This window comes from Acomys minous (assembly GCF_964271855.1).
Source record: "Acomys minous genome assembly, chromosome: 13".
In the NCBI taxonomy this organism is placed as follows: domain Eukaryota; kingdom Metazoa; phylum Chordata; class Mammalia; order Rodentia; family Muridae; genus Acomys; species Acomys minous.
This window is the reverse complement of record NC_140495.1, coordinates 106,293,043-106,315,570: the sequence shown is the minus strand read 5'-3', so window position 1 is coordinate 106,315,570 and position 22,528 is coordinate 106,293,043. Positions and strand designations below refer to the sequence as shown.

The 22,528-nt window shown below is 47.0% G+C and overlaps 1 protein-coding gene across 3 annotated transcripts in view; it reads left to right on the top strand.

The window, feature by feature from the left end:
* Positions 1-22,528, top strand: part of DNAH8 (dynein axonemal heavy chain 8) — a 251,771-nt gene that overhangs the window by 156,010 nt on the left and 73,233 nt on the right. For all 3 annotated transcript variants that reach the window (XM_084754008.1, XM_084754009.1, XM_084754007.1), the window contains exons 70-79: positions 55-231; positions 2,901-3,068; positions 3,630-3,845; positions 5,770-5,907; positions 7,026-7,153; positions 7,960-8,131; positions 10,330-10,485; positions 13,338-13,493; positions 17,996-18,178; positions 21,717-21,822. In XM_084754008.1, the coding sequence (XP_084610134.1) occupies positions 55-231; positions 2,901-3,068; positions 3,630-3,845; positions 5,770-5,907; positions 7,026-7,153; positions 7,960-8,131; positions 10,330-10,485; positions 13,338-13,493; positions 17,996-18,178; positions 21,717-21,822 (1,600 nt within the window). The remainder of the gene's footprint in view (positions 1-54; positions 232-2,900; positions 3,069-3,629; positions 3,846-5,769; positions 5,908-7,025; positions 7,154-7,959; positions 8,132-10,329; positions 10,486-13,337; positions 13,494-17,995; positions 18,179-21,716; positions 21,823-22,528) is intronic.

Genomic DNA, 22,528 nt, shown 5'->3' with positions numbered 1-22,528 from the left:
ACAGATGCACACATTTTCTTTGAAGGCTTTGGTTTCCTCTCTTAATATTACCAGGTGCTGGCGGAAGTCACGGTGAGCGCCCAGGCTTCAGCCAAAGTGAAGAACGAAGTCCAGGAGGTAAAAGACAAGGCTCAGAAGATCGTGGATGAAATCGACAGCGAAAAGGTGAAAGCAGAGAGCAAGCTGGAGGCGGCCAAGCCTGCCCTGGAAGAGGCAGAGGCCGCCCTGAATGTGAGCACCGCCCCTTCCCCCCTCCCTTCCCCGCCCCCACTCTCTCAGTACAAACCCTACCTGTGGCGGGCGCCCAGTTTCTGGGACTTTGTAATCAGGAAGTAGTTGAGTTCTCAGCCCCATTCATAACCTTGTCTGGAGGCAAACGTCTCCATTGGCTTGGATTCCTCAGCTCCAGGGTTTTAGCGCTTGCTCCTTGTCATCTGTTGCTTTCTTCCCTGGACCAGCCTCTCAGAGAGCAGGGAAGCAAAGCTGGTGGGCAGTGACCTAACCTGAGCATGCACCTCTCTCCCTCTCTCCTCCTTTCCTTCAGCCATCCTCCTGCCTCAGCCTACCAAGCAACTTAAACTGCATGTGTGCCACAGGGCACACAGCAGGGGCATGGCTCTGGAAGCAGGAGATGGGGTTTTCCTTTTCATGACCACCACTTTTGCTCACATAATCCAGAGTCAATGTACTTAATTTTTTAGGTCTCCACAGATGTTATAATCCGTCATGGATTCTTGAGGTTTCCATGTAAGCATTTAGAAGTAATACAATTAGTTGGCACATTGATAATGTTCGTTCTGTCTGTATATTACTTATATAGTATCAATGCATCTATCCATCCATCCATCCATCCATCCATCCATCCATCTGATTCTGTTGCTGATAAACAAACAACTCCACACCTATCTATGCCTTGAACGTTACTTTGCTCTTCTATCCCTCCATGCAGTGTGCCCCACCCATACAGAAGCACCTGTAGGGTTCCGGGAGCACCGTGACTTCTCACCTTTACCTGTCCCTAAATGCGCTGGACCTCTCCCCCTGCCAGAGCTGCTTTTCCTGGCCTTCACTGCCTAGCCACAGCCACTCGTCAAATCCGGACCTTACTTCTCCAGAAGGGTTGAGTTCTTCTTCTGTGCTCTTCTTTGTTTTCCCATCATCCCATGCGTCTGTTGCTACAGGAATCCTACTTTAAAGTAATTGTAACTTCTCTGCTTTCCTTCGGACATTATGAAGGCAAGGCTGTTTTTGTGTGCTCACTTTGTTTTACACAGGAGAAGGCCCGTAGCTGTTAAATGGATGGACAAATAGTTAACAGTCACTCAGTCCCATGTCCAGGAGATACCCCTGACCCCCTCTGTGGGTCTTACGATGACTCAGGAAAGAGCATTCCCTGAACCAGTGAACCAGATGAACTTAGGATGTCTTATTTACCTGCGTTTACTCATTTTCCTCGATTTGGATGTTAGGCCCATTGCTTTACTTCCTGTTGCTGTGAGGAAACATCATGACCAATGCAAAGGATATAGGGAAGAGATTAACTGGGTTTACAGTTCCAGAGCGTTGGAGTTTGTGAGGGTGGAGTAAAGAAATGCATTGTGGGAGGCAGCTGGGGCAGCAGCTGAGCTCTCACATACCAGTCCACACACAGGAAGCAGAGAGCACACTGGGAATGGCCTGAGCCTTTGGAAACCCAGGAACACACCTCCTCCTACAAGGCCACACCTCCTAATTCTTCCCAAACAGTTCAAACTAACTAGATATCTCCATGAGGGCCGTTTTCACTCTAACCATCGTGTCTGGCAATGTCTTCATCTAAATCAGCCTCACAGTTCCTAAGAGGATTTTCATAAGCTTTATGCTGTAATCATTTCCCTTGTTTCCATGGAGTTTCTCCTCCTCCCAGAGACAGGACAGCCCTAAAAGTGAAAATCTAAAAGTCAGGTTTCTGATATTCATGGCTTTGTCTTCTCTCTCTCTCTCTCTCTCTCTCTCTCTCTCTCTCTCTCTGTCTCTCTCTCTCTCCCTCCCTCCCTCCCTCCCTCCCTCTGATTTTTGAAGACAGTTTCTCTGTAGTCTTGACTGTCCTAGACTTGCTTTGTAGACCAGGCTGGCCTTGAACTCACGCTGATCCACCTGCCTCTACCTCCCAATTGCTGGGGTTAAAGGCCTGTGCTACTACCACCCAGCTATCTTGTTTCTCATTAAAAATTTTTTTTTCGTGTGTGTGTGTGTGTGTTGCACATATTTGTACACAGATATGTTCATATGTATACACACATCAAATGTCTTATTCTGTCATGCTCTGCCTTATATTTTGAGACTGAATCTCTCAGTGAACCTGGAGCTGATGAGATTAGCTGGCCAACACACCCCTGGGATCCTCCTGTCTTTGTTAGGATCTAGGCACAGGGATCCTCTGCAATGCTAGGATATAGGTACGGGGCCACCACACTTGACTTTTATGTGGGTGCTTTCATGCATGGCATAGCAACCACATCACCAACAGAGCCATCGCCCCAGCTCTGTCTCCTCTCTTAGTTATCTGTACAGTGCTATGAAGATGCAAGCTGTCTAACCTATTTCGTACCAGTTACGTTGGGTGAACAGAGGTCTGGGTGGCGGGCCATGAGCGACAGTGATACTTTAAGCCAGCCTCTTGACAGGGCAATGGAACAGGCATAAAAGCAGACAGAAATAGGAACCTAACCGTGTAGGAGCCATTATACAGAACCTTGAGAATTTGATCCCTTGAGGAGATGATGACAGGAATTGGGAGATAAAGTATGTTTTGATTGCTTTCCCACTTTAGTATTTAAAAGTATCAGGTTTCCACATTTAAGTCTACTAATAACCGCTCAGGAGAAAATTTTTATATTGATTCCTACTCCCAACTGCAGACTATCAAACCGAATGACATTGCCACGGTCAGGAAGCTTGCCAAACCACCACACCTGATCATGAGAATCATGGACTGCGTGCTGTTGCTGTTCCAGAAGAAAATCGACCCTGTTACTATGGACCCAGAAAAGCCTTGCTGCAAGCCTTCGTGGGGAGAGTCATTAAAGGTAAGAGAAATCTCTGTAAGCCTGGTGAGGCGCGTCAGGTGTCTCAGGACACGAGGAATCAGCCAGACAAATTGTCAGGCGGCAATCAACGACCAGGCATTCAAGATTCTTACCTTCAACGTCATGTTATTCAGCTTTTTTTTTTCCCCTCCCATCACCATCACACAGTGCTCGAGGTAATAAATTTATAAAGAGGAAGGGTTTCTTCTGGCTAGCTCTTTTCTTTGGGCCGCGACTGGCTGGCAGCAAGCAGGCAGGCAGGGTGCTGGAGCAGCAGCCGAGAGAGAGTTCACACCGTGAGACACAACCACAAGGCAGACTAATTGGGAATGATGCAGAGTTGAGGAACCTCAAAGCCTGCCCTCCCCTAGTGACGCACCTCTTCTGACGAGGCCACGCCTCCTAATCCTTTCCAAACAGTTCCATCAACTGGGGACCGAGTATTTGAATATGTGAGCCTATGGGGCCATAGTCATTCAATAGCAGGGTCCACGCTAGTGCAGGAAGACGGGATCTCTTTGCTCCCAGACCTGAGAGGTTGCCTTGCTGTCTGTCTTCCAGCTGATGAGCGCAACGGGGTTCCTGTTTAACCTGCAGCAGTTCCCGAAGGACACGATCAACGAGGAGACTGTTGAGTTGCTGCAGCCCTATTTTAACATGGAAGATTACACTTTTGAAAGTGCCAAGAAAGTCTGCGGGAACGTGGCGGGGCTGCTGTCCTGGACGCTTGCTATGGCAATATTTTATGGCATCAACAGGGAAGTGTTGCCCTTGAAGGTAAATTTTCCTCCTCCCCATAAATCAATGCTTGGCAAAATCAGTCCGTAAGTGTTACTGTTAGCTAGCTGTGTGCCGCTTGGTCTTCACGTGGGACTCCTAACAGGGGGAGCAGGGGCCATCTCTGACTGTTGCCTGCCTTTGGGAGCCTTTCCCCCCTACTGGGATGCCTCGTTTAGCCGCAGTAGGAGAAGAGGCACCTAGTCTTGCTGCAACTTGATAGGCCACTTAGGTTGATATCCATGGGAGGGCTCCCCTTTTCTGAAGAGGAGGAGAAGAGGGGTGATGAGGGAGGTCAGGAGTAGGGTGTGGTCAGGGGGAAGGGCTAGGAGGAGAGGAGGGGAAGGAAACTGTGATGGGGATGTAAAGTAAATAAATTAAGTAATAAAAAATGAGCATATGCCTCATGGGGACATTTTGAACAAAGTAGAAAATAAAGATTTTTTTTTACCAGAGAATGAGAAAACAGCAAATACACCCCAAACGGAAAGATACCAAGTGAAAAGTTACTAGAAATTTAGAATCCAGAGGTAAAGGCCTATAAGAGCAAAGTTTTTTTAATTAATAAAAAGTATGATCCATAGAGATGATCCAATTATAATAATGTACCATGAAGGGAACAAGATAGTATTGAACTGAATAAAACATTAATAAGGCATGAAAATCTGTATCTTAGGTGGCTACCAACACAAACACTCCGATGGCTTGAGACTGGGGCACGTGGGTCCTGGATAGACCTAAAGCGGGCTGCAGGTGGGCCAGGCACATGGGCGCACGCCTTTAATCCCAGCTCTTGGGTGGCAGGAGCAGGTGGATCTCTGGGAATTTGAGGCTAGCATGGTCTACAGAGTGAAAACCCACCTAAGTAAATGCACAAGCAAACAAGCAAATAAGAAAGAAAATGAGACATTTATCAAAGAACTGCTACCCCAGAGAGCTCTGGCTGTATAGCAGTGATTATTTTAAATTGCCTTTAGGATTTAGAAGAAAAACGAAAGAAAGAAAGAAAGAAAGAAAGAAAGAAAGAAAGAAAGAAAGAAAGAAAAAAAAATACTGTTAGAGTAACTTCATTTCAAAAGACTCTTTACCAAAACAGCAAACCAAATTGCTGGCTTATCTGGCAGAATTTATCACTGTATCATTTTTAAGAATGATAAACCAGAGAGAGAAAGGATATGCAGGGAAATATTAAGTAGTTAAAATGCATTCCAATCGTAGACCATCATTTCAAGGGGCTGGAGAGATGGCTCAGCTGTTGAGAGCGCTGGTTCCCCTGGCAGAGGATGTGAGTTCAGTTCCCAGCACCTCCATGGTAGCTTACAAGCGCAGTTCCAGGGATCCAATGCCCTCTCCTCAGACATACATGGCAGGCAAAACACCCAAACATATAAAATGTTTTTTTTTAATTTAAAAATGTTGATATGGGGCAACAATTAGTCTATTAATTGGAAAAAATGACATTTAGTAATTTCTTTTTTTTTTTAAGAGGAGTTAGCTTCCTCCTCTTTATGAAACACTTCACGAATTTGCATGTCATTCTTCCACAGGGGCCATGCTAATCTCTATATTGTGTCAATTTTAGAATATGTACTGCCGAAGTGAGCGCCATTTAGTACCTTCTTAACACAGTTGCTTATGTCTAAGAAAAAACAAAGTTTTTTTTTTAAATTCTTCCTTTGCTTTGTTGCATTTTCTGTGTTTCCCACAGTGAACATCAATAATTAAAGGGGGGAAAATTAATAAAATATCCCCAAGACAGCCTGCCTTCCCCAGTTGCGAACGCTGAAACAGATGACCCTAGAAGTAGCATCCTCTGCAAAAAATTCTGTGATTTACGCGATAACTTACGAACTAGAATCATAAATGTTTCATGGAGCTTGTGTGACTCTGTGTGAACCACTCTTCCCCCTTCTCTCTCTCCAAGGCGAACCTGGCCAAGCAGGAAGGCCGCCTGGCGGTGGCCAACGCGGAGCTAGGGAAGGCCCAGGCGCTGCTGGACGAGAAGCAGGCCGAGCTGGATAAGGTGCAGGCCAAGTTTGACGCTGCGATGAACGAGAAAATGGTGAGCTGACGGAAGCGATGGGCCGACGACGGTCTGCGCGAGGAGGCTCTGAACTTCAACTAAGTGCAGTTGTCAGGCTTATACATTGAAAGCACGGGCGTGCTTGGTGGGCACCCTGCGACGTTTCAGGGCAGGTGTACACGGGATGACGGTTAAGTCAGGGCAGACACTTGTCTCCTCAAGTATTTTTGTTTCTCAGATGTTTTTGTTCCTCTCGTATGTGGAGCCTGTCTGTGCATCTATTGCCACCAGTCTTACGTCTATCTGAATTTATCTCTGTCTGTCCATCCATTTATACCTATCTATTATCTATCTATCTATCTATCTATCTATCTATCTATCTATCTATGATCTATTTATAAACAATGTAAACTAGAAGGGAAGCGTGGGGTTAAGGGAGGAACAGAAGCATCAGAAGGCAAGGGACGACAAGGGGAGGTGTATAGAAGACAAATACAATTACGTGCATGTATGGAGATGCCATAATGAACCCCATTATTTTGTATACTGACTCAAAAAATTTATTAGAGAAACAGCGTCATTTTTTTTTTTTTTTTGCTTTTACTGTTCCCTGGAAAATGGTTAATAGAAATGCTGTTTTGTTTTGTATAATCTTGGAGTCTCTTATAAAATTTCCTTGAATTTTAGCCTCATTTAATTTTTATGCAATTAATTGCTTATTTGGGGGACAGAGTTTCATGCCCCCCACCTTTTTCTCCACTAAGCCTAACCAAAGATGACCTTGAACCTCTGATCCTTCTGAACCTCCACCTGTGGGGGTGCTGGGATTACAGGCATGCACTGGATTTATATGGTGCCAGGGTTCAAACCCAAGGCCTCATGCATGCTAGGCAGGCATTCTACCAACTGAGCTACATCCCCAGCCCTTTCTACGGATGTCTTTGAGATTTTACAAGGTTAAAAAAAAAAAAAACCCACTGCATCATGAATGAATGATCAAAACATAATTAATATGTTAATTTGTTACTGTATTATTGTCAAATCACACTTATTTTGCAAGCCGAGAAATTCTTCTGTGTGGTTTTATGTGTGAACATGACTGATTGCTGCTCAAGTGCTTTTAAAACATCTGAGACCTTTCCCATTTCTGAGTGTAGGACCTGCTCAATGATGCTGACATGTGCAGGAAGAAGATGCAGGCAGCCTCCACGCTTATTGATGGGCTGAGTGGAGAGAAAGTCCGGTGGACCCAGCAAAGTAAAGAGTTCAGAGCGCAGATTAATAGGTAGGCGTTTCCGTCCTCGTGGGCGCCCTCCTTAGCCATCACTCCCATTCCACCTCTCTGGGATACTGAGAGCACAAAACCTACCTCCGTCTACACTTCTCTGAGGCCCCTGCCCCAAGCTCTGCGCTCACACCTTTGAAGTAGAAAGGGACTTCCACGCAGCTCTGCAGGACGAGTTTCTAGCAGCAGGCACGTCTAGCCGTGTTTGAGTTCTCCAGGACTTCCTGACACTCTGGTCCCCTGGGCTTACCCTCAGTGATTCTGGACATGTGCACTGAGCAGGGGAGAAGACTCAGCCAGGGAAGGGCTCACCTTGCAAAGTGTGGGAAGGCAGGTGTGCGCTGTCCACATCTGGAATCCCAGAACTAGAAGAGTGAGGAGATGAGTGGATATCTGGGAGTCTCTGCTCATCTAGTGAGCTCCAAGCCAAAGAGAAACACTGTCTCAAAAAACATGGTGGAGGTGGCACCCGAGGAATGAATGACATCAGCGTTGACCTCTGGCCTGTGTACATGCGTGTGCATGCGAGCACGCGCACATGCACACAGACACACGCACAGTGTTTGCCTAAGTCAAGGTGTGAACAGGGTGTGCAGTAGGAGGAAGTCATGGTCCATCCTTCAGGAAGGAGCCTGCTTGCAGCTCCCCACCCAAGCGTGACCCCTCCACCCCGTTTGTGTTTAGGGGTCTATTTTTGCACAGTCTTTCCGTGTCAGGGGCAGAGATGGACTATAGCCTGTGGGAAAGCTAGCCTGCACCGAAGCTTCTCCTCTGAGGAGAGGGCGTCTGTACCTTTTTCTTCGCAGACTTGTAGGCGACGTTCTGCTGTGCACGGGCTTTCTCTCCTACCTTGGCCCTTTCAACCAGATATTTCGGAACTATTTGCTCAAAGACCAGTGGGAGTTAGAGTTGAAGGCGCGGAAAATCCCCTTCACCGAAAACCTGAATCTGATTGCGATGTTGGTGGACCCCCCAACCGTAAGTCTGACTCTTCCCAGTAATCTCAGAATTTCAGCCTGGTTTTCAGTTCTTGCCGTCCAGACAAGAAAAGTCCAAGAAGGGCTGTTTTATTTTCCTGTAACTGAAAACACTATTTCCGTTACTTAAGACGGCTTAAGTGGCTTTCCATTATTTAAAACGCTGGCTCTGTTATGTTCTCTTTCAGAGGTCTGAGGCAAAGGCAGACACTGCCTAGGCATTGCAGTGCGCTATGTATGGAAATGTAATATATATTAGGCATCGTATGTTATATATATATATTAGACATCATAGTGTGTATGTAAATATAACATATATTAGGCATTATATATTAGGTACTATAGTGTATTAGTTCCTTTTCTTACTGCTGTGACAGAAAACAAAAGAAGGAAGGGAGGGTGTGCTCACAGGCTGAAGGCATAGTCCACCATGGGAGGGGAAGCCACGGTGAGGGAAGTGTGGGGCGGCTGGTCACTTCCTCCTCTTTAGTCAGTGGGGGACCCCAGTCCATTGGATGGATGGTGCCGCTCCCATCCCGAGTGGGCCTTCCCTCCTCAGTTGGACATCTCGAAGGCCTTGACAGGCTGCCTAGAAGTATGTCTCCCAGGTAACTACAGACCCAGTGGGACTGACACTAGAGATTAGCTCTCACAGATAGTGAACTCCCTAATGTGTGTGGGGGTGGGGCGGTGACTAAGCCTGACTTGCTGGGATTTTGATGGCAATGTCAGTTTTCTTTTCTTTTTTTAAAAAATAATATAGTTTATTAATTTATTCAGATTACATCTCAATTGTTATCCCATCCTTTGTATCCTCCCATTCCTCCCTCCCTCCCAATGTCAGTTTTCTTTATTATTATTATTATTATTATTATTATTATTATTATTATTATTATTTTATTTATTTATTTATTCAGATTATAGCTCAATTGTTATCCCATCACTTGTATCTTCCCATTCCTCCCTCCCTCCCGCTTTCACCCTATTCCCCTCCCCTAGGTCTAAGACCGAGTGAGACCTCCTCCCCACTATATGGTCATAGGCTATCAAGTCTCATCTTGGTAGCCTGCTTATTCTTTCTTTGAGTGCCACCAGGCCTCCCCACCAAGGGGAGGTGGTCAAATATGGAGCACCAGAGTTCATGTCAGAGTCAGTCCCCGGGCAATGTCAGTTTTCAGCACGACTTGCCAAGGCCTGTGGCCATGAGTCCTTCCCAGTCAATGTGTCTTGTATTTCCATTTTGCAAATGGGCCCCAGTTGCTGCTTGCTTGGCGGGAGGCAGTGCTGTGAACTATCCCGTGTTCTTTATTTAAAGCTTAAAAAGTAGCCTCTGGTTCAGTCACCATTAGACTCACCCTTACTGGGAGTAGATTACGCATAGGAGATGCACTGGGCACCGCGTGGCAAGGCGGGTCCAGGTAGTCCTTGTAGGTCTTAGAGGGCAACCGAGCAAAGGTGGGTGCTTATTGGGTCATGGGATCTCTGGGGATTTTACTGACCATGATGTAATCCCATTTAAATTGGGGGAAGGAAAGGTTCAACTTAGCATTGACGAACTCCTGACAATGTAGCTTAGCCAAGGTCTCCTGGGCTCTGCCGTTATCCTTCTGTAAGCCGTGCAGGCAGAACCAAAGGCCAGGAAGAGAAGGAGCCCTGGGGGATGGGGTTATCTTCTTCTCTGATACCGGCTTACTTTTACAATCCCCTCATATATAAGAGAGGAGATTATCCTAAGAGGATAACCCCAGCTTTATCCATTAGATCAAGAGGAGGAGCCAAGTTCAGGTCTTAGCACCCATGCTGGGTGGCTCACAGCCACTGTAAGTCCAGGTCCAGGGAAAATAGCTGTCCCGGCCTCTGCAAGCAGTGCACTCATGCATACAAAAAAACACCCACCCGCACAGCACATACATATGCAAATAAAAGTGTAGATGATAAATGTTTAAGCTTGCTTTCTAAACCTAACATCACTCGGTTTACCTTTGCAGGTTGGTTGGTTCTGTGCCACCCCAGCCCCACCCGCTACCACACACACACACACACACACACACACACACACACACACACACACAAGATACCGGCCGCATAGTCCCCGAGAGAACACATGTTTAAATGATTTCCATGTAACGTTATAAGCGCTCACTAACCAACCAGCACATTGCTGCTCCTTGAGCGGGCTTATCATTTCCTCTTCTTCAGATTGGCGAGTGGGGCCTGCAGGGGCTACCTGGAGATGACTTGTCAATTCAGAATGGCATTATTGTGACAAAGGCCACCAGATACCCTCTCCTCATCGATCCCCAGACCCAGGGGAAAACGTGGATTAAAAATAAGGAAAAGGAAAACGACTTGCAGGTATGTGTGATTTGGGGTGTGTGTGTGTGTGTGTGTGTGTGTGTGTGTGTGTGTGTGTGTGTGTGTGTGTAAATCATAGCATTTCCTTTCAAAGTCTTAGTATAGAATTTGCCGCCCATGTGGTTGTCCCTTGTGCTTGTCGGCTTGCTGTTACTGTAACAAATACTTGAGATTTGTTATAAAGATGGAGAGTTTATTGAGACCTGCAATTTGGAAGATGTTGGTGCATTACTGACTGGTTCAGTTACTTTGTGAGATGTAAGCTTATCCCTCTGTGCTCTACCTCTTTTTTTTTTTTTCTTTTTCACGTGCTACCTATTAACTGCATCTTCCAGTAGCTCCAAGCTACATACCACAAAGTCTTTAGCCAGCAGCCCTTTGGGAACATTCCAGATGTAAATGGTGATGTCACTTTTTATGGCCAGTGTTTGCTCATTTGTCCTCTTGTGGATCAGCAATTTTGGTCAACAGCTCTGATGATGTCATTTCTTTCATATTCTTTTTGTTTATTTGTTCATTTATTTTTAGGGTCAGGGTCTCTTGGATCCCACAATGGGCTCACACTTACTATGTAGACAAGGGCGACTTTGATCTTCTGATGCTCCTGCCTCCACCTCCCTATTCTCTTTTCGCTCTTGATCTCTCGCTCCCTCTTTCTCCTCATTTCCCTGGCACGACTGCTTTGGCCGGGGTTGAATGTGTTTTTGTTGTTGTTGTTGTTGTTGTTGTTGTTGTTGTTGTTGTTAGTTTGGACTAATAGGAAAGCAGCAGAAACAGTGTCCCCCAGCTGATTTCTGCCAGTCCCACCCAGGCACCTGGGACCAGGCAACACACCCATGCCCAGCAGTGCCTGTAGAACCCAGGCAATGTCAATTTTAAAATGGGGTTAGGCAAGGCTAGGATTACAACATTCCTGGCTCCTTTGGGGGGGGGTGGTGGTCATGCGATCACTGGTATTTTCAGTTCAGCTAGCTATATGGATTATTCAGTGTTTCCTAGATCCTGTTGCCAGAACTCCTCATGCCCCACGCTTTTTAAAAGGAATCTATTTATTTATTTATGATTGCGTGTGCGCACATACACATGTGTATATATCCCTGTGTGCCACAGTGCGCACACAGAGGCCAGAAGACAGTGTGTAAGAGACAGTTTTCTCCAACATGTAGCTCCAAGGGATGGAACTTGGGGCTTCAGGCTTGACAGTAGCCTGGAGCATCTGCCTGCCCCCTTCCCCTCACGCTTTGAGACGGGGGTCTCACTTTTCATAGTTTTGCTTATATTATTTTCACTAATTGGAATATGTTTTCTACCCTGCTGGCCTATCCACTTATATCTCAGACAAGTCTTAATTAGTATGTTTCCTTCCAAACCTATTCTAGCCAAGGCTCGCTTCATCGGGACTCCCCCGTGTCCCGGCTTAGGCATCCCATCCCGAGGCCTGTCTATGTTTTGTGTGCAGTTCTGTTCTGGACTCCCAAGTCTGACTTGAATTATTGCTCCTTGCACATCTCTCTCTTTTATTTCTGCTGAACCATAAACTTCCTGCTAGTCAGGTTTATGGTTTTCTCCATGTCTGTATTTTCCGCACGGCTTATATAGTGTAGGGATTCCAATATTTATTGAACTTAAGTGAATGCATCGAAGTGTGTCATCACTACTAGGGAAGATCACGCGACCATCTTGATAAATGGGGGTACTGGGTAACATGGAGTACCCATTTGTGACAAAGCCGCCAGTGAACTAGGAAGATGGGGGAGTGCCTCTAACCCCCAACAGGAGCTTTTATGAGGAGCTGACCACAAAGCAGATACTTAACACTGAAACACAGACCAGTTTTCTTCTGAGTTCTGGGATGGACCCCTGGCTTCTCCGTATGTCACTTCTGACATGTTTTAGTTTTGTTGTATGTACACATGTGTATCTGTGTGTGGATATGTGCACAGTGCCTGTAGAGGCATTAGATCCCTAGAGCTGGAGTCATAAGTGGTTGTGGACTGCCATATGTGTGTGCGTGTGCATTGCGTGTGCGTGTGCGTGTGCGTGTGCGTGTGTGTGTGTGTGTGTGTGCTGGGAGCTGAACTCAAGTCCTCTAGAGGGAGCAACAGGATCTCCTAACCACTGAGCCATCTCCCCAGCCCCCCACCCCCGACATTCTTATATTTATTTATTATTTATCACCCATTCATTTCAGAGGGGCTCAGCAAAGACAGGTAAGTGTCATAAATACCCATGGCACCTTGCTGTCTGTGAGTGATTCTAGCTACTCTTTGGCAACTCCCATCTGTCAGGAGCTCCAGCGTCCCATCAGAGAGGGCTTTCTTCCTTCCTTCTGGAGCACAGACGCGGCGTCCTTGCCTCCACAGTCAGGAGCCTCCAAGTTTTGAGAATCAGTTTCTGGTCCTTTTTTAAATTCTATTTTATTTTCACATTGCCCTTTGAGTCCCTAGCCATCCACCCAACAAGCATCCTGCTTCGCACTTAGCAACCGCTGTTGGGGCGCTGCCTTAGGTGCTGTCAGGATCAGGGCACTGTTGGGGTGCTGTCAGGATGTCTGGGCGGTGCTGTCGGGGCGCTGTTGCGGTGCTGTTGCGGTGCTGTTGGGGCGCTGTCGGGGCCGCTGCTGGGGCCGCTGCCGGGGTTGCTACCAGGGACCATTTCGTTTGTTTGTTTGTTTGTTGTTGTTGTTGTTGTTGTTGTTTTTGTTTTTCAAGACAGGGTTCCTCTGTATAGCCCTGGCTGTCCTGGACTCACTTTGTAGACCAGGCTGGCCTCAAACTCACAGCGATCTGCCTGCCTCTGCCTCCCGAGTGCTGGGTTTAAAGGCGGGCCACTGAGGAGCTCTTTATCTTCAGGTGACATCTCTGAACCATAAGTATTTCCGCACACACTTGGAGGACAGCCTCTCACTGGGCCGCCCCCTTCTCATCGAGGACATTCGAGAGGAGCTGGACCCGGCTCTGGATAATGTGCTGGAGAAGAACTTCATCAAGTCGGGCACCACTTTCAAGGTGAGTTCTTCCCAAAGGAGAAAGAGCAGCGGCAGCACCTACCTGCCATTAGCCCAGTGGCAGAGCCGGCTCTTTAGGGTGGTGATGTTTTGTACACTGGAAACCAGCATTTTCAGGCGAGCACTCACTGTTTCCTCAAGGTGAGTCTAGACATCGAAAGCCCGTTTCAAGCCTGCTCTCTTCCAAAGCAGCAGCTATTACTTTTCTTTTTAGAAATATATTTTGTTTTAACTGTATGTATGTTTGTGTGGGGCTATGTGTGCATGTGAGTGCAGGCATCTTCAAAGGTCAGTAGAGGGCATCGGATCCCCTGGAGTTGGAGGAGTTAAAGGTGATTGTCAGCAGCCAACATGTGGGTGCTGGGAACTGAACAAGCACATCATCTCTCTCAACCCCTGAGCCATTGATTCAGACCCAACTTTGCTTTGAGCTGGTTTATTTCTTAATTAAAAAGGAATAATCTCACATATTTGTGGGGCACAATGTATTGCACATGACGAAATTGCTGAAAGAGTTCTTGAAATTTTACCTTTGAAGGGATATATACAATTGAAATGTGTGCGTATTGATGGGCGCCATGCAGTTCTGATTTCTTTCATATATATATCAACATTCCTGGCCCCCCCCCCTCTCTCTCCATATATATATATGGACAACATTCTTGTAAGAGTATTCAGTGGATTGAAATGAAGTAGGAAATAGGTTTCTTATTTAAAAAAATATAATAGTGTTACACAGAAATTACACACATATATTGGTTGTAAGTTAGAAAAGTGGCTTTGCAAGCCAGATACATATCCAAATTCAAGAAAACCTGGATCTCTTTGCAGAAGCAAATGGCATTTTAATAAAGCCTGCAGACATTGATTTGTTTATTTCTGTCTTTACTAACTTTCAATCTAAACTCATCGACTTTTCTAGAAGCTACGGAATTCTGTTCCCAATTGTTGATGATAACACAAATTGTTTTCAATATAAGTGTCTCTTTTTTTAATTGGTCTCATTCTCTACTTTGAAGGTTCATTGGTTTTATTTCTTGATAAATGACAGCGTTTTAGATTCAATTATTTCACTTCCCATTTCTTAATTTCCTTACTACTGGGGAATAAGTGAAGAATGAGGATTTTTCTCCTTAAACACAGGTTTACTTAGAATGTTTTCTTTACTATGTGAATTCTTTTGTTTAGTTTTGGTTTTTGAAACAGGGTTTCTCTGTGTAGCCTTGGCTATACTGGGCTCACTCTGTAGATGAAGCTGGCTTCGAACTCACAGAGATCCGCCTGCCTCTGCCTCTCCAAGTGTTGGGGTTACAGGTGTGTACCACCGAGCCTGGCTTCTTCCTCCTCTTCATGTGTGTGCATTTGCACGTGTGTATGTAGAGACCTGAGGTTGATGTCTGGGATCATTCTACATCCACCTTCCGCCCTATTCACCAAGGCATGCCTCTCAGGGTTCACCAATATGTCCAGCCTCCCTAGCCAGCTTGCTTATGTGTGTGTGTGGGGAGGGGGGAGTGTCTCCTCCTTTGCTGCCGGAGTCTGTAGTCGCGAGTACACATGGGTTGACAGGTTCACCAGGGATTTTTCATGGGACCTGGGGATCCAAACGTCAGCCCTCCTGCTTTTGTTCCGAGCAGTGTAACTGCTGAGCCATCTCCCCAGCCCTGCAGTGTGAATTCTTTTTTTAAACCACTTTCTTTTCTTCCAACAAATGTATATGAAGCATCGAGCATCTACTTGAGCCTACTTTAATAGGGAAAAAGGAATAAAACTGAGCCAACATCAAGGATTCATCTTGTTTTCCCACGAAAGGGACCTAAGACTTAAATTGTGCCGATTTCCTTGGCTACTGTGGGCTCACCCACAATTGTGAATCACCATTAAAAGTGTTCAGAGCTGGAAAGATGGTTCGGCAGTTAAGAGCCCTCGCTGCTCTTTCAGGAGACCTGGGTTCAATTCCCACGATACACATGGGGATCTGATACCCTCTTCTGACCTCTATGGTGACCAAGCATACATGTGATTCACAAATATACATTCAGGCAAAGCACTTATACACACAAAAAATATTCAGTGGCATATATATGTATATATATATGTATGTGTATATATATATGTGTGTATATATATATATATATATACATATATATATATATATTCAAAGGGAGCTGTGTGGTGCTTTGCCATTCATTTGTATTGTATAACGTTGACCACCATATATGAGTGATTAATCTCTTCAGAGCCCATCTGAAACAGACACATCTGGAATGTGTTCACAGTGGGAATGGGAGTTTGTGCTCTCTGGCCAGCCCTCCCCCTCCCCCTCTCCTAACCTTACCCCTTACCCCCACCTGCCCAGCACCAAATAACCTGTGTTAGATTCTCGGCTTGCGGGAGGCCCACGCTAGTAGAGTGTCTAAGGGTAAAATCATGTATAGTACTTGCCCTCCGGCATGTGGCCTTCTTTGGACACCTCATTTGACCTGCCAGGGGAGGTTATGGAGCCTCCATTACTGAGGTCATCTAGATGACTTTGGGTTCTTGTCCTCCATTTGAGGATGAGGTGGGGGATATATTAGGTTCCCGTCCCATGTAAGAGCAGGGTTCGTTAGAAATTTAAATCACTTAAAAATGCTGTGGGTCCCACATGGTTTTTAGAAAGTTAAAAACTCATTGTTTTTCAATATCCTACCAATACTAGGGTTATATTACTAGTATTTTTTTTCTTTGAAAATTGTATTGACTCTGTTGCCGAATACATTTGAGATAGGGCTCTGGGATGCAGATATGAAAGGATAATTCCTACAAACACGACAAAGTCCTGCAGTCAGATGTCATTTCTCCATCTGGGGGAGAATAAGCGTGATGCAGTGCTAAATGCTAAAATTCCTAAGTGAGGCCTTACATGTGTTCAGGTTCCCGTTATTCCGTGTTGGGTTTCGATCAGTTTTTCAGTTGATTTGCTTTGGATGGTAGCTAAGAACCTCTTCAGGCAGAAGCACAGATCCGAATTGCTCAGAATTGGACAGGCTTTGTTACTTAAGATCTTTTAATTAAAAATTTCCATTCCCAGTTCATTCACATGTCACAGCCTCGACCCCTGGGACACCCATCCCTGCCGTGAACCCCCACAGCCTCGGCCCCCGGGACACCCATCCCTGCCGTGAACCCCCACAGCCTCGGCCCCCGGGACACCCATCCCTGCCGTGAACCCCCACAGCCTCGGCCCCCGGGACACCCATCCCTGCCGTGAACCCCCACAGCCTCGGCCCCCGGGACACCCATCCCTGCCGTGAACCCCCACAGCCTCGGCCCCCGGGACACCCATCCCTGCCGTGAACCCCCACAGCCTCGGTCCCCGGGACACCCATCCCTGCCGTGAACCCCCACAGCCTCGGCCCCGGGACACCCATCCCTGCCGTGAACCCCCACAGCCTCGACCCCCGGGACACCCATCCCTGCCGTGAACCCCCACAGCCTCGACCCAACCCCCACAGCCTCGGCCCCCGGGACACCCATCCCTGCCGTGAACCCCCACAGCCTCGGCCCCCGGGACACCCATCCCTGCCGTGAACCCCCACAGCCTCGGCCCCCGGGACACCCATCCCTGCCGTGAACCCCCACAGCCTCGGCCCCCGGGACACCCATCCCTGCCGTGAACCCCCACAGCCTCGGCCCCCGGGACACCCATCCCTGCCGTGAACCCCCACAGCCTCGGCCCCCGGGACACCCATCCCTGCCGTGAACCCCCACAGCCTCGGCCCCCGGGACACCCATCCCTGCCGTGAACCCCCACAGCCTCGACCCCCGGGACACCCATCCCTGCCGTGAACCCCCACAGCCTCGACCCCCGGGACACCCATCCCTGCCGTGAACCCCCACAGCCTCGACCCAACCCCCACAGCCTCGACCCCTGGGACACCCATCCCTGCCGTGAACCCCCACAGCCTCGACTCCTGGGCCCATCCCTGCCGTGAACCCCCACAGCCTCGGCCCCTGGGACACCCATCTCTGCCGTGAACCCCCAATGCCCTCCCCAGCTTTTAAGCTGTTTTTTTTCTCCTTTTAGGTTATTGCAACATTTGCATCCTTTTGAACACTTAGGTTCAAAATTTGTTTTAGAGTTTAATATGTATTTGCATAATTTCCACTCTCTCTCCGTATCCTGCCACAAGCTTTCCACACGCTTTAAAATCCACGACCTCGTCCTCTTCTTCAATTATTCTTGTTGCAGTCACACAACACAACACAACACAACCTACTGAGACCATGTAGTGTTGCTCAAGTGTCCACGCACTCAGGGGCCGACCTTGGGATCGGATAACCCACCAGGAGCCTGGTCTCTCCAGAAGGTTCATCCTCCCCCTCGAGGCAGCCAGTGACTGTCTGGCGGCCCTGTGAGAGTCTCCCAGTCGTGTTGGTGTATCAACCAGTATGTCTCTGTGCAGGTCTTGTCTAGGCAACTTTAAGCTGCCTTTTAATCTTACATCTGAACTTGTGTAGGTGAAAGTGGGCGATAAGGAGTGTGACGTCATGGACACATTCAAACTGTACATCACCACGAAGTTACCGAATCCCGCCTTTACCCCTGAGATCAACGCCAAGACGTCGGTCATCGATTTCACCGTCACCATGAAGGGCCTTGAGAACCAGCTACTCAGGAGGGTCATCCTAACAGAGAAACAGGTGCTTATTCTCCACGCACAAGTTCTAACGCCCAATAAGTGGGTTAGGAGGGTCCGTAAGGAGGCTCAGCAGGCAAAGGCGCTCGCTGCCAAGGCTGAAGACCCGAGTTTGATCCCTGGGGCCCACATGGTGGGAGGAGGGAATCAACTTTTAGGTTATTGGATGAACCTTCCAACAAACAAACAAGTGAATAAATGTAAAAATAATAGTAAAAAATTAGATTAGGGTATGTTATAGCAAATATGTGAAAAATATAGGCCAAAAATCATACCTCTTCTTGTTAGCATAAGGAAATATTTCTTTCTCGGTGGTAATTTCTAAAAGGAAATTATATGATTCAGTTATCCTCCATCCCTAGATAACACACACATACAACACACACACACACACACACACACACACACACACACACGCACGCACGCACGCACATCACTTCATGTTTTTGTTCTTTTATCTTTGGGTGTATTGATTCGGCACATTTCAATCCATAGTGCTGTGGATTGTCTTGAGACACCTGAAAAATTTAATAAAAACATCGATCCTAGAGAAAAGAAAGTTCCCCTGGATGGCCATTACCAACTGTTGGGATTTCAGATATTACAGTGTAATAATGTAATGATATAGGGAACAATACTTCAAATGAAATTTGCATCAGAGGACAGAAACCAATTAGGTATAACTAAAGGTACTGGTGAAGCAAAGAACACCTTAGGCCTGGTATTTTAAGAGCTAGATATGAGACCAAAGTAACTTTTAAGGTGTTCAGAAGACTCAATTTTATGCGCAAATATATTTGCATATATTAACTGTATTTGCATAAAGCACAATGTGGTTTACACTTACTTTGGCATAATTAATTTTAGGATTCAAGGGAAAGGCAAGGTGAGAGATAATAAGAACAGAGAGGCATAAAGTAGGGGAGGAAAGTGAGAAAAATAATGGCAGAGGAAGAACACAGGCAGAGAAGGAAGCGGAGGTTTATGGGTAGAGGGCTCTGGAGGGAAGAGAGATAATCCAGAAGGTAAAGAGACACGATACAAACTCTCCTTCAGGAATGAAATAGCGATGACACCCTACTGGATGACTGGAAGTGGCTCCCCACAAGGGACAGACCACCAAACCCCCTAGCCTTCCCGTTTTCTGCCTCCGTCCCCTCTCAGGTCCCCGTGGTGTCAGTTGCTGAAAGCAAGTCTCCTGCAGCAAACAGGTGCTGTTGGTCTATTCTGAATGGTTTCTCCCTGCTGTAGCTCTTCCATGAGGCTGTATTACCCAGAGGTCTCTACAGTGCCCACATACCCCACTTTAACTTCTATTTTTCTTTAAAATGCCGGTTGGTACGCGCGTACCAGGCTTGCTGGAGAGCTTCACAAGCAGAATGTCCCCTCTTAATAATAGTCCTGCGACAGAACCTCCAGAGGCCAGAGAGGATGAGGGTGGGTCTCTCACTCTGTGATAACATGTGCATTTTCCAGGTAGCCAGGCCTCTTGGAAGCTCCTCAGGCCACGCCGTAAAACTTAACAAAGGTCCGATATGTTATGGCACCTGCTTTCCCCTATTGTATCAAAAAGGGATTAAGTGTGGTTTCATTGTTTGGGTTTTCCTGTGTGTGTGTGTGTGTGTGTTTGTTCATGTGTGTGTACAAATATGTATATATGAAGGCCAAAGACTGCTATCAGGTGTCTTCCTTGGCTGTTTTCCCCCTTATTTTTTGGAGACAGATTCCGTCCCTGGATCTGCAGCTCACCAGTTAGGCTTGGCTGACCTGACATCCCCCTCCCCCAGGCTCCTGTCTCAGGTTCTCCAGCCTTGCAGTTACAGGCATGCACCACCATGGCCAGCTTTTCACAGAGCTGCTGGGGAATCAGGGCCTGAGCCCTTTACCAACTCAGCTATCGCTCATCCCCAGGGTGATCATCTTAATGGAAACTATTTTTTTTTAACTTGTCTCTTGCAATGGTAGCCACGCTCCTCATCCCCCTACCCGCAGCAAACCCCACAGCCCTGTCCACAGGTTAGGTTTGAGGACAGGCTATCAGGTCCGTCTCTGCCCGTAACTAGCAGTGTGTTACACTGGGATGCTATCCAGGGATTTCACCTTCCCCAGATACATAATAAAAGATGTGAACAGGAGCTAGCCTGTGGTTGGGTGAGCCCTGCGAAGCCTTTGTGTTAGTGGTCTTGATAATTAAAAGTCCACAGGGCAAGCCACTGCCTGTTAGATGCCCAATTCTGGATGAAAATAGTCTCCAGGCAGACGGATTCAAGCCACGGTAGATGCCCGCCTGTGGCTTTCAGAAGACTTGTAAAGTTAGTGGGGTTTCCGAAGCAGCTTTGCAAGGGATGTTCTTGAGTTAGCGGCTTTGATTTACCTTGAAATATAATCCTAAATGCAAAGTGTGATTCTGCATATAGATGAGAGAAGACTGCAGTGAGTATTGTGAGGGAGGGCTGGGGATGTGGCTCAGTTGGTAGAAGAACACTTGCCCAGCATGCCGGAGGTGTGAGTGAGCACAAGCCGCAATCCCAGCACCAGGGAGGGGGGAGCAGGAGAATCAAAAGTTCAAGGTCATCCTCAGCTTCATAGTGAATTGGAGGCCAGCTAGGGGCCAGGTGAGACCCTATCTCAAAATAAAACAACACACACACACACAAATACACAAACACACATATGCACACACACAGACACACAGACGCACACACAAACACACAAACACGTGCACACACACAAACACATACACACAGACACACACATGTACAACACACTCACACAAAGAGGAGAATATTACATTTATTCTCATTTAGGCTCCCATCAAATGCCAAATTTTAGGGTATGGGGTCAGGGAGGTGCCTCAGGGGTTAAATTGGAGAATTCCCATCCCCAGAAATGCGGCATGTCCATGGCTGCTGATGTGCTACCTGCTGGGCAGCAAAACTAGCTGTTCCTGCGATCCCTGGGTTTAATGAGACTTTGCTTCAATGAAGTGAAAGAACAATTGAGGATGATTCCAACATCAACCTTGCATGCATACACACACACACACACACACACACACACACACACACACACACATACACACGCACACGTGTGAGCCCCAACACATGCAAAAGCATGCATATGCACTCATGTACACCCCTTTCGAACACAAATAAGGAAAAAAAATGATGAATGTTAGTGAGATGGTTTTCATGCAGATGCTACAAGCCCGGGCTATGACTCTGCAGGACAGTGTCTAGGTTCTCAGGAGACACTGGAGTAAAGGGTCCCTGGGGGGGATTCGAACTCGGATTCTACTGATTGTACACCGAGCACTTTGATGACCGGGCCATCACTCAGCCGGTGGGCATCGTTTTATCGATTACCCAGAGAAACATAAATATCAGTTGGTGTGACTAATGATAATAATTTCTTCCATCATTCAAAAAAGCAATTTCTCTCTAAACCTTTGAAGCTGCTAATAAACCCGCAGCGAGCCTTGATTCCCTGTAAGCATCGGTGACAAGGATTCCCGGCTCCTTTTGTTCGTGTCTTAATTACAGGAGCTGGAGTCGGAGAGGGTTAAGCTCCTGGAGGACGTTACTTTCAATAAGCGGAAGATGAAGGAACTGGAGGACAACCTGCTGTACAAACTGAGCGCCACAAAAGGTACCGTGCCACTAAGAGGCAATCAAGCTGCGGCTCCCGAGGAGGGGGCTCCTCGTTTACTCACGCCCCTCTCGATGCCGCCCTGACCCCACAGATGTGAGGAAAACAGCCAACTTACCAATGCAAAAGCAAGTAGGGCAGCTTCCATTGCAGACATTAAGGAAACACCACAGAGAATCTGATGTCTGAATTAGCCACTGAAGTCGGTGGATGCGACCGCTGCCATCTTGTTGAGATCATCGCTCTCTCCTGAGAAAAACAAGGGCTCCTAAGTGGAGCCCCGGAGCTCATGATGGCCTCATTTGCTTGCCCAAAGGACACTCGTGTCTTATTTTTCTTTTATTTTTATCAACCAATCAACCCTTTCATTTAGCCTTGAAATGAAAGCTGTTATGATGGGTCACGTACAACACATGCCGTTTGTGTCAGGAAAACGTGGCTACCCAAGGGCCTGGCTCATCTCAAATGATCCGAACTTAGCAGTCAAGGGTCGCCGGAATCATTATACCGCACCCCAGTTTGAGGAGATGCCCTAAAAGATTTTTCTGTGCAGACCCGTAATCCCAGCATTTGGGCAGCTGAGGCAAAACTGCTGAGGGCAGCCAGGGATGTATAGAAAGACAAACAAACAACCCCAACATTTTATGAAAAGAAAACAAAATCAATTTTAAAAAATCAACATAGGCAAATCACAGCAGCCTAATTT